The following is a 16,649-nucleotide window of genomic DNA, read 5'->3' as shown; positions in this document are numbered from 1 at the left end:
ATATTTTTCCATCAATTAACTGCCAATAACTTCTTTGTGTGCTGTGGTTGTAAATATGTTCAGGATTTCATATAGTTGAAGGATGTTTGCACTTGTTTGTGTGAATAAAATAGTAAATACAGGGGATACATTTGTAGCTATTTTGTATGCTACTACATCGACATATGGGAAAGGAGTTTTTCCCTGCTATCCATCATCTGTCAATAACTATTTTGTGTACTGTGATTGTAAATATGTTCAGGATTTTGTGTAATTGAAGAATGTTTGCACTATTTGTATGCTAAAAGGGACGGGCTGGGTAGTGATGAAACTAATTCCCACTTTTCATCTCAAATGGAAAGATGTTCCATCAACATTAGTTGCTAATTACAATTTGAGTTTAAACTTTTGATCTGTGTTGTGCAATTATATCATGTTCATTTAGTGGCATTTTGACTGTCACTAAATCATGTGATACATAACACTGATAAAATAAATTGTTATTCTCTCACTTGTATGTGAACTTACAGCTAATGAACTACACAGATGTCACAGGTTAGGTTAGTAGATATTTTTTAAATAAAGACAAGTTCAATACATTGTATTTTAATTTAATTTTATCCACATTTTGCAGCTTCAAACGTGACTGTATAGAATATACTCGAGGTATGAATTAAAAAATGCCTTCAGTCATAACTTTTCATGTTTTTTTTCAGTACACAATGCATTTTGGCCCCTGTAGGTCCATCTTCAGGTATAATTACACCTGAAGATGGACCCACAGGGTCAGAAATGCATCATGTACTGAATAAAACATGAATAGTTGTATGTGAAGGGATTTTTAAATTCATATACTGTATTTTGTTCATAATAAGACAAAAACTACTGTCTCCAAAATATTTTTTTTTTGGTTCAATAGATGAGGAATGTCAGTAGAAATGGCTTGCAATAATTGTGCTATCTATGTAGGCAGAAACATACCACAAGTATATTCCCAGACTTGTCAAAAGTATTTGATACCATTAATTGTGATAAATCACTGGGTAAGATTCAGAACTGGGGTATTAGGGGAGCAGCGCATAACTGGGTTAAATCATTCCTCCGTGAAAGAAAACAGCTCATAGAGATAACACATGAAGTAAATGGGAGTCAGAACTCATCAGTCAGATTTATTAGTGGTCAAACATGGAGTTCCCCAAGGTTCTATATTGGGTAAAAATCTGTTCTTGCTGTATGTAAACGATTCACATATAAACAGTAATCTATATCAATTTGCAGATGAAACCAGCATCTTAATTACAGGAAGTAGCGAAGGAAACTTTGAAAATGACATTAAGACAGTTACAGAGAAGATAGTACAGTACTTCGATGCAAACAGTTTGATTATAAATCTCGAAAAAAATTGATATTTTCATCATCCAGAATAGGCCACAAGCTAATCCTCATGTAGAACTAAGTGGACGAAAAATTGAAAAAAACAGGGAGTACAAAATTTCTCGGTGTATGGATTCAACAAAACATGAAATGGGATACACACGTAGACTATGTGAACAAAAAACTGAGCAATACATATTTTGTAATGAGAGTAATAAGAAACTGTATATCACATGATAATCTTAGGACCATATATTTTACTTACATTCATTCAACATTGAAATATGGTGTAGTGTTTTGGGGAAATTGTGGAGCTAGTCAGCAAAAGATTATTAGATTAACGGAAAGATAATCATGCAAGCAACCATTTAGGAAAAATAAAATACTACCACTTCCATGTATTTATATACTTGAAAATGTAATTATTATAAAAGAAAAACTAAACAGCGGCAGCCCAAGAATCACTCGTAATGAATCTGTACATAGCTACCACACAGGACAAATAAATGATGTACATGTACAACAGACAAACACAGCGCTATTACAGAAAGGCATACTCCACCCAGGCATCAAATTGTACAATGCACTGCCCAAATTAATGGACTTAAACAAATTCAATTCAACTGCGAAGGATTACTTGGTCAAGCACTGCTTCTATACAGTAAGGGAATACCTAGAAAAACAAGACTGCCTCACTGATTAAGACTATTTTTATAAAATGTGTAGAGTAAGAAAATATTGTATAATCTTATCTTTTGTTAAAATGATGTCTGAAAAAAAAAAAGAAAAAATGAAGGAATATGTAGGGTAATGAATGAATGGTCCAATATCTTTTGTACATTGTACAGTCCTAGATTCACAGGACCAATAAATAAATAAACCAGAACTGCACTGACAAGATTTTGGATAGTGATCAGATGTATTTTATGAGTACTGTATGTCAGTATAAGGGATCTCTGGTCTCTGGTGGCTCATTACAGAGTAATCACATAATTATGATTTATTCAGTTTGTTACTCCAATTACTTTGTTTCCATGAAAATACCTTCATAACAGTGAAAAAGCCTGTAATTTGCAATAACTATAATTTATACCACAAAACATTGGGCAGTGCAACTAAACAACAAATGCTAAATCACTATGATGTGGTTGCTGATGATGTTTATTTATTTACTGTTTATTTTAACCATATAAATATTTTTTTATACATACATCATACACAACATGTTAGACAGGAAATCTTTTTGATTTGATGGTTTTTGACACACACATGTACAGCATTTAAATTTTTGTAGCAAATTGGACATATAATAATAAGATATAAATCTGAATAGGAATTGATTTATATGTAGTTTATTTGCACATTAAAAGGATAAATACACATTTTCATGCATGAGATTGAATAAAAGCAGTTTTGCAGTATATAGAATACCACAGATATTTTTAAAAGTATATAGCTTTGAAAGAAATTTTACATGTCTGATTAATCTATTGGACAGATTTGTTCCTGCAGGAACAGTTCAGCACACTGTTGCTGTGCTGCTCTTCCAATGAATTCAGTGAATCCACATATGAGGTGCACATACTGGCCAACTCTTCATCAGTAAACCTATGCGCATTGTTGTGTACCATTATTAACGTATAACTATTACTGCTGGAAAAACTAATCAAAGGCAGAGCTGAGCAATACTGAACACACACTTGAGGGCAAAGAGCAATGTGAGCTTTACTGTTGTTAACAGCAAATATGGTAAGTGAATGGAACAAATTTGTTTCCACACAAGAGAAACAGCCCTTGCTATTGATATTTGCACATTCAAAGATAAAACGGGGTAAGGAACCAAACTAAATATAATTAGTTTGCAATGAGCCATTGGAGATAATAGATACCACCAAAATAGTCAGAAAAAATCCCTAAACCACCTCCAGAATTATATTGGTGGAATTTGGGTTCACTATGTACACTGGAGAAAGAACTGTGAAAAAACAATTCTGTCATTTCGGGGACAACCTTTAAGATATGGACAAATTGATGCATTTAGGAAAATTTTGGTAAATACATTATCAACAATTTAATTCATCATCCCAACAAGAAGCAGATGTGGTGAATAGTGTCCACTCAGTCATTAAGCAAGTTAGTTAATTCCATGACCCATTGACGATTTGTGTGATTTCTATCAAAATGATTTGCTTATGCGTATGACTACACTCTGGCCCTTTATAAAACTAAATTATCGTTACCATATATTTTTGCTGTGCTATTGATGTGATTCAAACCAGTTTGAGTGTAGGTGTGGCAACACAATGATTTCCAAAAAACAAGTTTTTGTACAACAATATCATCATCCACACACTCAAATTCTTTGGAGAGGCTACAAGGGGTTCAAACTAGTTTTATTGTCCTACAAATTGTCTATAACAGCAACATTTGGTGAGTAAATGTATGTATGGCTTCTCAGTTGAGCAACCAGTCTGGGAACCAAATTGTGGTGTGCCAAACAAGTTATTTCAGCTTATATATGACATTTTTTCCTGTGCACTTCTTTAAAAAATGAACTGAAAAATATTTTAGAAAACGATTTCAGTTACAAAACTGGACAATTATTTACACTTTTACTGTCATCTTACTTGTAGAGTGTTTTAACAGTGGTTCATTTTAATTTTCTAGGAAAATCTTTAATGTGCTAGTGACATTTATGTTCAGTGCTTATACTGGCATCTCCTGCTCAGAGTGAAAATTGTAAAACTCTGTGGGTAATCATTTGTGCAACTCAGTTGTTCAGCTTCAATTGATTTTTATTTTTTACCACAAAAATGAAATGAGTGGCAGAGTCCAAGTGGAATAAAAATGCACTGTACAAAAGTTTCTATCAGTCCATGAGTATGGTACCAAGTGAGGTGGTGCAGCAGGTTACACTGAAACATCTGGCAATCCAGTTTTCAGATTTCAGTGTTTTGCCAAAACCACTGTAGGTGAATACTAGGGTATTTCCTTTGAATAAACTTTGGCCTATTTATTTCCTCATCCTTGTTAAGTCCCAAATTCTACATAACCTCCAGTGACCTCTGCATCTTCACAAATATAATATTGGTCATATGAACATCAGCACTAGTGCTCATGTTTGCATGAGAATAGGACCCACTCAGGTCATCGTCATGGTGGTGCGCATGTAAGAAGGCATGCTGTGGAGCGACACACAGTGGCAAGAAGCAGTGTATCTCATAACAATCTACCCAGTAGCATAATTCTGCTGAGCCTGCCTGTAGCACAGACTACAGGGGAAGCATAGAACATTTAGCACTGATTTTTCTTAGTATGGTGAGGTTGCATAGCCACTATACACTGTGGCGTCAAAAGTCATGGGATAGCGATACGCACACGTACAGATGGAAGTAGTACCGTGTACACAAGATATAGGAGGGCCGTGTATTGGTGGAACTGTCATTTGTACTCAGGCAATCCATGTGAGAAGGTCTCCGACATGCCTACGGCTGCTTGATGGGAATTAACACACTTTGAACACAGAATGATTCTTGGAGCTAGATGCATGGAACATTATAGTTCAGAAATTGATATGGATTCAATATTCTGAGATCCAAAGTGTCAAGCTTGTCACGAGAATACCACATTTCAGGCATTACCTCTCACCACCGACAATGCAATGGCTGACGGCCTTCACTTGACGAATGAGAGGCATTTGCGTAGAGTTGACAGTGCTAACAGACAAGCAACACTGCATGAGACAACCACAGAAATCAGTGTGGGATGTACGACTGATGTCTCCGTTAGGATAGTGTGGCGAAATTTGGCGTTAATGGGCTATGACAGCAGATGCCTTTGCTAACAGCTTGACATCACCTGCAGCACCTCCTCTGGCCTTACGACCATATCAGTTGGATCATAGACAACTGGAAAACCATGGCCTGATCAGACAGGTCCCGATTTCAGTTGGTAAGAGCTGATGATAGGGTTTGAGTGTGGTGCAGATCCCATGAAGCCATTGACCCAAGTTTTCAACAAGGCATGGGCTAGCTGATGCTGGCTCCCTGATGGTGTGGGCTGTATTTACACGGAACGGCCTGGGTCCTTGGTTATGTTTGGCTCTTTAGAGACCATTTGCTGCCATTTGTGGACTTTATGTTCCCAAACAACGATGGAATTTTTTGAATGACAGTGCAACATGTTGTAATACACTCCTGGAAATTGAAATACGAACACCGTGAATTCATTGTCCCAGGAAGGGGAAACTTTATTGACACATTCCTGGGGTCAGATACATCACATGATCACACTGACAGAACCACAGGCACATAGACACAGGCAACAGAGCATGCACAATGTCGGCACTAGTACAGTGTATATCCACCTTTCGCAGCAATGCAGGCTGCTATTCTCCCATGGAGACGATCGTAGAGATGCTGGATGTAGTCCTGTGGAACGGCTTGCCATGCCATTTCCACCTGGCGCCTCAGTTGGACCAGCGTTCGTGCTGGACGTGCAGACCGCGTGAGACGACGCTTCATCCAGTCCCAAACATGCTCAATGGGGGACAGATCCGGAGATCTTGCTGGCCAGGGTAGTTGACTTACACCTTCTAGAGCACGTTGGGTGGCACGGGATACATGCGGACGTGCATTGTCCTGTTGGAACAGCAAGTTCCCTTGCCGGTCTAGGAATGGTAGAACGATGGGTTCGATGACGGTTTGGATGTACCGTGCACTATTCAGTGTCCCCTCGACGATCACCAGTGGTGTACGGCCAGTGTAGGAGATCGCTCCCCACACCATGATGCCGGGTGTTGGCCCTGTGTGCCTCGGTCGTATGCAGTCCTGATTGTGGCGCTCACCTGCACGGCGCCAAACACGCATACGACCATCATTGGCACCAAGGCAGAAGCGACTCTCATCGCTGAAGACGACACGTCTCCATTCGTCCCTCCATTCACGCCTGTCGCGACACCACTGGAGGCGGGCTGCACGATGTTGGGGCGTGAGCGGAAGACGGCCTAACGGTGTGCGGGACCGTAGCCCAGCTTCATGGAGACGGTTGCGAATGGTCCTCGCCGATACCCCAGGAGCAACAGTGTCCCTAATTTGCTGGGAAGTGGCGGTGCGGTCCCCTACGGCACTGCGTAGGATCCTACGGTCTTGGCGTGCATCCGTGCGTCGCTGCGGTCCGGTCCCAGGTCGACGGGCACGTGCACCTTCCGCCGACCACTGGCGACAACATCGATGTACTGTGGAGACCTCACGCCCCACGTGTTGAGCAATTCGGCGGTACGTCCACCCGGCCTCCCGCATGCCCACTATACGCCCTCGCTCAAAGTCCGTCAACTGCACATACGGTTCACGTCCACGCTGTCGCGGCATGCTACCAGTGTTAAAGACTGCGATGGAGCTCCGTATGCCACGGCAAACTGGCTGACACTGACGGCGGCGGTGCACAAATGCTGCGCAGCTAGCGCCATTCGACGGCCAACACCGCGGTTCCTGGTGTGTCCGCTGTGCCGTGCGTGTGATCATTGCTTGTACAGCCCTCTCGCGGTGTCCGGAGCAAGTATGGTGGGTCTGACACACCGGTGTCAATGTGTTCTTTTTTCCATTTCCAGGAGTGTATATTGATTATTCCTAGCTACTGTAGTGTTATCTTGAAGCTGTGCGAAAGGAGGACAGGCGCTCCAAGGTACGGAAGCAGAGACGATGCTGAGGGCAGACGAAACTAGGAGAGATATTGTTACATGAAGTAAACCATAAGAGGAGAGCCTTGCGAAAATGCAGACGCCCCAAGACGTGGTCCGAGGGCGCTAGTTACTCTTCAAGGAATTAACATGTAACTTCATATGTCGTCTAGACGCTGTGGCAGGTTACCACCGTAGAACTTTATAACCAACAGGCATGTACTAGCATATAAAGTCAGCTTCATAGCAGCCCTGAGAACAGCAACGTCAGTAGGCTCACAAGGGTTAGAAAGAGAGCGAACACGCCAAAAACTGTTGACCTAGCAATCCCTACTCAGGGGAGTCCAAGGGGCGGGGACAAATGATTTATAATAATATGTTGCAAGCCTTATTTGGCAGAGCAGTTACGTTTAGCTTTCAGCTGAACAATGCCTTAGGAGCATTAGACGGGACATAACTAAACCGTGATTGGCAGGCGCCTGCAAGAGACCTGCGGGATTGGCTCGGTGGCTTTAAGTGGGAAAAACAGTGCCCCCATGCGGCTCTTTAAAACCTCTGAATTCCGCATTTTGGCGGAGTTCTCAGTCAGACGATCTGGGCGTCGAATCCACGTCCGTCGACTCAAGCCGCGGTCCAGCTACACAAGTTTGCTATCTCACTTGGAGTGCCTCAGTGAACAGTGTCACATTATGTTTTGAACTAGGTTGTTGCCTTAAGATGCTGCTAGTGTTTGCTACTGTGGTTAGCATCCACTCCTGGGACTTCTGCACAGTGTTATTCATGCTTTTTCTAACCCTAGAACTATCCTCCAGTGTATTAGTTAGTCCTGTCTGGAATAAACAACTATTTCAAAACCTTGTTTGTCCAAGAGTCTCCACAACGAGTTCCCTACCGAGTCTCACCACCTGCATTTCTAGTAAATGCCTGTACCAGTTTTGGCTCAGATAGAAGAAAACAACCAAATGCCTTCACTGTGAGTTGTCCTTCTGCCTTCTGCTCTGTACCGCTCGGGAGCGCAAACTGACCAGAACCCCTTTTCTCCATCTACCACCAGTCAGGACACGACAACTGCTCTTTGTTGGTTTGAAGAACATTCTGGACAATTCACACGAATGATTTGGCCACCCAGAATGCCAGACATGAACCCCATCGAATACTTATGGGACGTACTCGAGATGTCAGTTGGTGCACTAAATCGTGCACAGGCAACACTTGCGCAATTATGCACGGCTATAGAGATAGCTGGACTCGATGTTTCTGCAGGGGACTTGCAACGACTTGTTGAGTCCATACCACGTCGCTTTGCTGCACTACACTGGGCAAAAGGAGGTCTGACACAATGTTAGGAGGTACCCCATGACTATTGTCACCACGGTGAATTTTTCATTATGGTTGGCAAAAATCAAACACGACTAGTTTTACGGTAAGAAGTGATAGTGATGGTTACTTGGGAAAGTAAGAAGCAGAAACAGTGGCTCCGTACAGCATTCACTCCGGCATTGCCGGTTATCAGGGCATTCAGTGGTTTATTCGTGAGATGTGGGACAGAGTCAGAGAGCTTATCGCCCACGCTGCAAAGTATTCACTGTACCTCTCTGTGCAGAACGCATTGTGCTGACTTCTTAAATGCACACCATTAGAACTATTGTTCGTGTACCTGTCAATACAAATTATTTGATGTTTATACCCGTATAAATGTACTGATGATGGTATGTAGTGACTTTCATCCATGTTATCTTTTTTATGTATTCTTAGACATTTGTCTGTAGACTTGGCCTTCAGCCAGGGGGATCTGTTGCTGTTACAGTAGTGTTTTTTCTTCTGTTTTGTAACAGATCTGATGATGGCTGTAAGCCGAAACCGGTCGTGAACGGTACAGTGATGCGCCATGAAGATGAAAATTTATGATCGCAGACTCGTTTGTACACTTTATTTCTTCAGTCGTCAAATTATATGGATGAATAAACACGCCCTTATCATCGCTTTAGATTGCTAGTACCAAGAACGCACTTGTTCTTAAAAGTTTTTTACTAACGCGTTTCTGGCAGGGCCCATCATGAGAATACCAGAGAAATACTTAATACGTTCATGTCAAGTGGTATCTGTCGTAATACTGATGTTCAGAGCACCACTTGACATGCTACTCTATGGTACGAAGGTGACTCACTCAATAAGTTGCAATCTCGGATAGAGATATCAGAGCTGCTTGTATCAACATGAAATTTATTTCCCTTTTCAACATACTCCGCCAGGTAAACTTAAACACGTATCCCATCGTTCGACAAAGCATTGAAGCCTGCAGCATAGAATTCTTAAGACAGCGATCGCATCTACACCACTGGCCATTAAAATTGCTACACCACGAAGATGACGTGCTACAGATGCGAAATTTAACCGACAGGAAGATGCTGCTGTCATATGCAAATGATTAGCTTTTCAGAGTATTCACACAAGGTTGGCGCCGGTGGCGACACCTGCAACGTGCTGACATGAGGAAAGTTTCCAACCGATTTCTCATACACAAACAGCAGTTGACCGGCGTTGCCTGGTGAAACGTTGTTGTGATGCCTCGTGTAAGGAGGGGAAATGCGTACCATCACGTTTCCGACTTTGATGAAGGTCGGATTGTAGCCTATCGCGATTGCGGTTTATCGTATCGCGACATTGCTGCTCGCGTTGGTCGAGATCTAATGACTGTTAGCAGAATATGGAATCGGTGGGTTCAGGACGGTAATACGGAACGTCGTGCTGTATCCCAACGGCCTCGTATCACTAGCAGTCGAGATGACAGGCATCTTATCCTCATTGCTGTAACGGATCGTGCAGCCACGTCTCGATCCCTGAGTCAACAGATGGGGACGTTTGCAAGACAACAACCATCTGCACGAACAGTTCGACGACCTTTGCAGCAGCATGGACTATCAGCTCGGAGACGATGGCTGCGGTTACCCTTGACGCTGCGTCACAGACAGGAGCACCTGCGATGGTGTACTCAACGACGAACCTGCGTGCACGAAAGGCAAAACGTCATTTTTTCGGATGAATCCAGGTTCTGTTTACAGCATCATGATGGTCGCATCCGTGTTTGGCGACATCGCGGTGAACGCACATTGGAAGCGTGTATTCGTCATCGCCATACTGGCGTATCACCCGGCGTGATGGCATGGGGCGCCATTGGTTATACGTCTCGGTCACCTCTTATTCGCATTGACGGCACGTTGAACAGTGGACGTTACATTTCAGATGTGTTACGACCCGTGGCTCTACCCTTCATTCGATCCCTGCGAAACCCTACATTTCATCAGGATTATGCACGACCGCATGTTGTAGGTCCTTTACGGGCCTTTCTGGATACATAAAATGTTCGACTGCTGCCCTGGCCAGCACATTCTCCAGATCTCTCACCAATTGAAAACGTCTGGTCAATGGTGGCCAAGCAACTGGCTCGTCACAATACGCCAGTCACTACTCTTGATGAACTGTGGTATCGTGTTGAAGCTGCATGGGCAGCTGTACCTGTACACGCCATCCAAGCTCTGTTTGACTCAATGCCCAGAGTATCAAGGCCGTTATTACGACCAGAGGTGATTGTTCTGGGTACTGATTTCTCAGGATCTATGCACCCAAACTGCATGAAAATGTAGGTGTAAACATCATGATCTGTTGTTTCACCGGGCACACATCTCCCGAAGGCGTAATCTGCAACAAGCACATGTCAGTTCTAGTAAAATATATTTGTCCTTGGAATACCCATTTATCATCTGTATTCCTTCTTGGTGTAGCAATTTTAATGGCCAATAGTGTAGCTTGGTTCCCTAAATTGCTGCAACCCACAAGACCGACGGGTCCTGGAGGTAGCAGAGAGCAGAGACCCCTAGATGGAGAAACAACGTCCCATCAATGGATAACCAGGGCGACCAGTGCACCCCTTGTTTGTGATTTTTTCTTGCCCTTTGCTGAATTCCTGTATTCTGTTAAACACATATTTCGATGAAATACTGTTCTAACCATATACGAGACAGTCCACCGGGTCACAAAAATCGCCTCGTTCTAGTAGGGTACGCATTCATAGCACGCCTGCCATCTTGGTATGACTTCAGGAATCTGACGATCAGATTATTAATCATTGGCCGCGACATTTGCTGCCGCCTTCTGGACGTGTATAAGCGAGGAATTTACAACGATATGCGGTATTCTGGCGTTTGTGGCTTATTTATTGATTCACCTTCGTCAGTTTTGTTGTTCTTCTGGTTATAACAACAAGTAGATTCTTGTTACTAGCTGTTGAAATTGGTGACAAGGACATGCATTGTTATACGCTTCTGCGTAACTCCCTTATCGATCAACGAGGTAACGTTGTCCAGGTGGACTTGCTTATTCTAAGAACAAGTGTTTGTCCCATCACAGACTACTCACCTGTAGGTGTAAACATCACGATCTGTTGTTTCACTGGGTACACATCTCCCGAAGGCGTAATCTGCAACAAGCACAGAAACTTGTTAGAAAGCGAAGGTGTCTCACCGGGGTGCAGCACCCCCAGTTCGTCCCATGTAGTCTGTGGCGTGTCAGAGAAGCCACTGCTTCCCTAAGGTCAAAAGCAGTATTGCTGGCAAGACACACGAGTGTGACAAATTGCGTAACAAGCGAGACAGATTGCTGTGCACAGTGGTCTTTTTACTGAGATGCCGTGACAAGCAAACTATCCCTGTGCTTGCTAAAATTAAACATCATATTGACTCTACTGCGGATGTCAGAATTAAGTTACTGGTCGGTGCAGCCCTCGTGTGTGTGTGTGTGTGTGTGTGTGTGTGTGTGTGTGTGTGTGTGTGTGAGAGAGAGAGAGAGAGAGAGAGAGGGGTACGTTGTACACTATGGAAACTGCACTTGGTGGTCATGCAATTACTATCATTAAATTTAAAGATCTCGCTGAACCTCTCAGTTGCATCCTGAGACTGGGTGGATAGCGCTACCTAGCACTAGCTGACTGGACCTAACACCCAGATAACGTTCGCCAAATGGCAAAGTATGCCCGACTCGAAGCTGGAACGGAAGAAGAAAATACACCACGAAGACGCACTAAATTTAATCTCCGGTCAGGATTCTGGATGACGCAGGGCTTTCTGTGCTAGCGAAAAGGTCTGCAACAACAGGAGGTATAGCTCCAGTCCGAGATGTGGCAACTGGGGTAGAACAGGCAATTCTGAAATTTTTCATTGAGGTTACAGAAGAGATTAAGAAGATCACCTGCCGAATGTTAAAGCGAGGTACGCCTAAAAAGTTTAATAAGGCTTGACATCCTCAAGAACGTGCAAAAGCTATCTTAATTTTTAATACAAGCTTCATTGCAAGATAGCGACTTTATAAAAGGATATTATATAATATCGTTATGGAGTGTAATATGCCCATGTTGTACAATCAAGTACTGAGTCACTACAATTTTAATGACCCAGTACTTTATTCTGCAACATGTGACGTGTTACACTCTGTAACGATGTGTTATCGTCTGAAGATGATTGCTAACACAATCGAAATCGGTCACATCATTTTATAAACTTTTGATCTAGACAAATGAAATTTATACTTGCGGGTCAGAAACATTCTGAAAAGCCTGTAAGGGAGTTGCAGGGTAGGCTGCAATTAGAAATAATTGTCAAGAAACTTTTCGACACATTGCGCCGTTTCCGAGTTAATTAGCAATGAAGTTAGCCAATCAGGCCTTTGCGCTAGCAAATTCAAGCGGCCCAACAGGTAATAATTAGCGTTAGTTGCTCTCATAGCGTAGGCCGTAGATCAACGGTGAGTAACCGGCGGTCCACGGGGTCGATCCGGCTCGCAGTTGGTTTCAAACCAATCAGCAGAAGAAATACGCGGATAGCGGGTGAGTGTCAATACGTCAATATAATGACCGTCTGAGGGTGAGTATTGTCATTGCTAGAAGTATTGACGGACAATATTGGCGGCGACCCAAATATTCGCATGACTACCGGTACGCACTGAGCATGTGAGGGCGAGAACAGTGTGTAAACTTTTAGATGGCAGACCTCTCCTAGTCCTGAATCGGTAGAAGTCGGTAAACGTCGGAAGGCTTCGGTAGGCACGCAGTTTCGACTGCTGCCAACATTACGTAGCTGACTGTGTTGTACAAGGTAGCCATTGTCGTCTGCTTCGTTATTGTTTTGCGCTGTACTGTTCTGCGTGTTTTTATTGTGCAGTCGTGCTAAACATTATCAAAATGAGTGAAGAGGCAGTTGCTGGTCCATCTCGGGAGTCGCCAACAACCCCTCCCGGTAGGCCTACGGTTAGAAGGAAACCAATATTACGTAGCGATGCTCGCAAAATTATATTGCGTGTGACTGAATGCTGTGCGGCACTCTTCACGCATCTCGATGTTTACCACGTCATATCTCCTGAATTATATGTCGTAAAGAGACATAAATTTGCTGGCGCATTTACTGATATATGTGGATACTGTATGCGAAATATGTTGCGAGTAGAGTTAATAGTAACGAAATAATACATTAAAACGTCATGCCTACTGCGGCAGATTTACGGTATGTTCTGAGAAAATGTAGTAAGCGATAACCATTTTTCCTTTCATTATTTTGTGGGGGGTGTCAGCGAGAAAAATTTTCGTAAAGGTTTGAAATTGTATGTAACGTTTGTTGCTAGTCGCTAAGTGCTCTCATTCTCAAATAGTGGATGCAAAATCTGGGTATTTTCCCGCGGTGGCATCTCATTGTTTATGACGTCATATCTCCTCAAGAATGTGTCTTATTTCTTTTTTTCGGCTAGGAACCTTCTTGGGCGTACGGAGAACTACTCACCAAAGTTTCATTGCAATCGGATGAATGGGTTTGTGAGTGCATAGTAGACAAACATACATACATTCATTTATATATATATATATAGATTTTAATGCACATGATTATTTCAGTTTCGTTTACGAACAACATTTAAAGCGAGTTTTACTTCCAAGCCTTTCGTCTGCTTTCGTGTAAGCATGACGCGCAATTTGTAATGCCAGCACTACAACTGGTAGGCGTGCCTTGTCCCCCCCCCCCCCCCCCCCAAAGGCTCCTCTCCCATCGTCAGCCAATGCTTGCTTCCTCCTCTCCCCGCACTCCCCTCACAACTCTGCCATCTTACAGTTAAGACACTTGTATAATCACTTTGATAATTCGCCAGTTGTTCGCGTTTTTACAGTTTGGCTTCTGAACAACACGGCGGATGCATGTTAAGTTGAAGTGGTTTACAGTTTTAAACTTTTTAAAGGGAACAAAGAAATGACTGCTTAATTTATTAATGTTACAGAAACAATACGTGGTTGTGCGATCATTCATTAAAATATTTTTGGATTAATATTTAAAAAATCCTAATAGTGTATGTGGATATTAACACAGTAGAACGAGCTGCCAGTGGTCAAAAAATGCAGATTTACTCCTAATTGCTCGTCGACTGGGATTTCCTACAGCAATGCTGTATTTTGTTTTCCTATTCTTTCTCGCATTAACATCAATAAATAGGTCTTGTGGGTCGTGGTCGTATTAGAACACAGCAATTGTTGAAAGTTAGGTAATTTCTATTCAATTAGCTGCAACAAGTTTTATTTTAGAAGCATTTATTTTTTCATCACACTTCAAGGTACCTGGCTTCTTTTGGATGTTTACATTCGTTTATGTGTAGTGAAAACGGCATTGCAGAATTTTGCAAAGGAAGTTTTTCTTTGGGCAGCTATTGTAAAACAATGCGCGAAAATAAATGTAAACGTCTTAGGATGGGGGTGAACATAAAATGAATGCACTCTTTAAAAACGCGTGTTTGAGGCATATCTGTTAGTGTGGCGTGTCGAGAAAGGGGTGTCATTCATTTCGATGCTTTACCACATGAAAATTAACCTCACAGGCGTTGTAGTGTTGGCTGTATGCACTTGGAGTGCTGCTGTCGCGTCACGTCACGAGGCGCTCCGCGAGCTTCAGTAACTATGTGAATCAGGGCAGCGGGTCATCAAAGGTTGCCCATGCCTGGGTATGATGAAAGCGCACGAGACTGCTCAGGCTTTGGATCAGATTCAATCCGTACTTCCGTCCCATGTCCAATTTTTGTATCGCTCTCTTGTTCGGAAACCAAACTAACAACACATCAGGCAATGCCGTCTGGGCTGGCCGAAGTGGCCGAGCGGTTCTAGGCGCTTCAGTCTGGAACCGCGCGACCGCTACGGTCGCAGGTTCGAATCCTGCCTCGGTCATGGATGTGTGTGATGTCCTTAGGTTAGTTAGGTTTAAGTAGTTCTAACTTCTAGGGGACTGATGACCTCAGATGTTAAGTCCCATAGTGCTCAGAGCCATTTGAACCATTTTTTTGCACCGTCTGGATGACCACTTGAATTTGCACGCGCAAAGGCCTGATTGGCTAACTTCAGTGTTAATTAGTTCGGAAATGACGCAACATGTATAATATTTTTTTATTAATAGTTGTTTCTCAGCAAAACCTACCCTGCAACATTCTTACAAGCTTTTCAGACGGTTTTTGACCGCACCGTAAAAAAATGTTTAATACTACTTCAGCAGAAAGGAAGGCTCTGTGAGACTTGAGAGCAAAGACCTCCTCATTTTACCCACCGAAAAGGGGAACGCCAGTGTCCTCTCACGAACTGACAAGGAAACGTAACCTACTTGACCTCATATTTTAGTGAGAAAAAGGCACACTTAACATCAGCCAAATTTCTGATGAGATGCAGTTATGACCTTCTAGACCTGACACGGCGCACTGTCTTCCATAAAATTTCAATCGTTTTTTGGGAACATGCGATCCACGAATGGCTGCAAATGGTCTCCAAGTAGCCGAACATAACCATTTCCAGTCAACGATCGGTTCAGTTGGAGGAGAGGACCCATTCCATGTAAACACAGCTCACAGAATTATGGAGCCACCATCAGCTTGCACAGTGCCTTGCTGACAATTTGTGTGTATGACTCGTTGGGGCCTGCATCACACTCGAGCCCTACTATCACCTCTTACCAACTGAAATCGATACTCGTCTGATCAGGCCATGGTTTTCTAATTGTGTGGGGGCCAACCGATGTGGTCACAAGTCCAGGAGAGGCGCTGCTGGCGTTGTTATGCTGTTAGCAAAGGCACTCGCGACGGTCGTCTGCTCTCATAGCCCCACGTTCGTCGTACGTCCCACATTGATTTCTGCAGTTATTTCACGCAGTGTTGCTTGTCTGTTAGTACTGACAGTTCTATGCAGACGCAGCTACTTTCGGTCGTTGATGATGGCCGTCAGCCACACCGTTGTCCGCGGTGAGAGATTATCCCTGAAATCTGGTTTTCGCGGCACACTCTTGAAATTGTGGCTCTTGGAATATTGAAATCCCTGACAATTTCCCGTGTCCCACGCGTCTCGCTCCAACTACCATTTAGCGTTCGAAGTCTGTTAATTCTCGTCGTGCGGTTATAATCACGTCGGTAATCTTTTCACGTGAATCATCTGAGTAGAAATGACAGCTACGCCAACGCAATAGCATTTTATACCTTCCAGAATGAGATTTTCACTCTGCAGCGGAGTGTGCGCTGATATGAAACTTCCTGGCAGATTAAAACTGTGTGCCCGACCTAG

The 16,649-nt window shown here is 43.0% G+C and overlaps 1 protein-coding gene across 2 annotated transcripts in view; it reads right to left on the bottom strand.

The window, feature by feature from the left end:
- LOC124607222 (receptor-type tyrosine-protein phosphatase N2) overlaps positions 1-16,649 on the bottom strand; it is a 445,587-nt gene that overhangs the window by 197,316 nt on the left and 231,622 nt on the right. For both annotated transcript variants that reach the window (XM_047139493.1, XM_047139494.1), the window contains exon 3: positions 11,447-11,507. In XM_047139493.1, coding sequence (XP_046995449.1) covers positions 11,447-11,507 — 61 coding nt within the window. The remainder of the gene's footprint in view (positions 1-11,446; positions 11,508-16,649) is intronic.

Source organism: Schistocerca americana, chromosome 3 (genome assembly GCF_021461395.2).
Source record: "Schistocerca americana isolate TAMUIC-IGC-003095 chromosome 3, iqSchAmer2.1, whole genome shotgun sequence".
NCBI lineage: Eukaryota > Metazoa > Arthropoda > Insecta > Orthoptera > Acrididae > Schistocerca > Schistocerca americana.
This window is presented reverse-complemented; position numbering and strand designations above follow the sequence as displayed.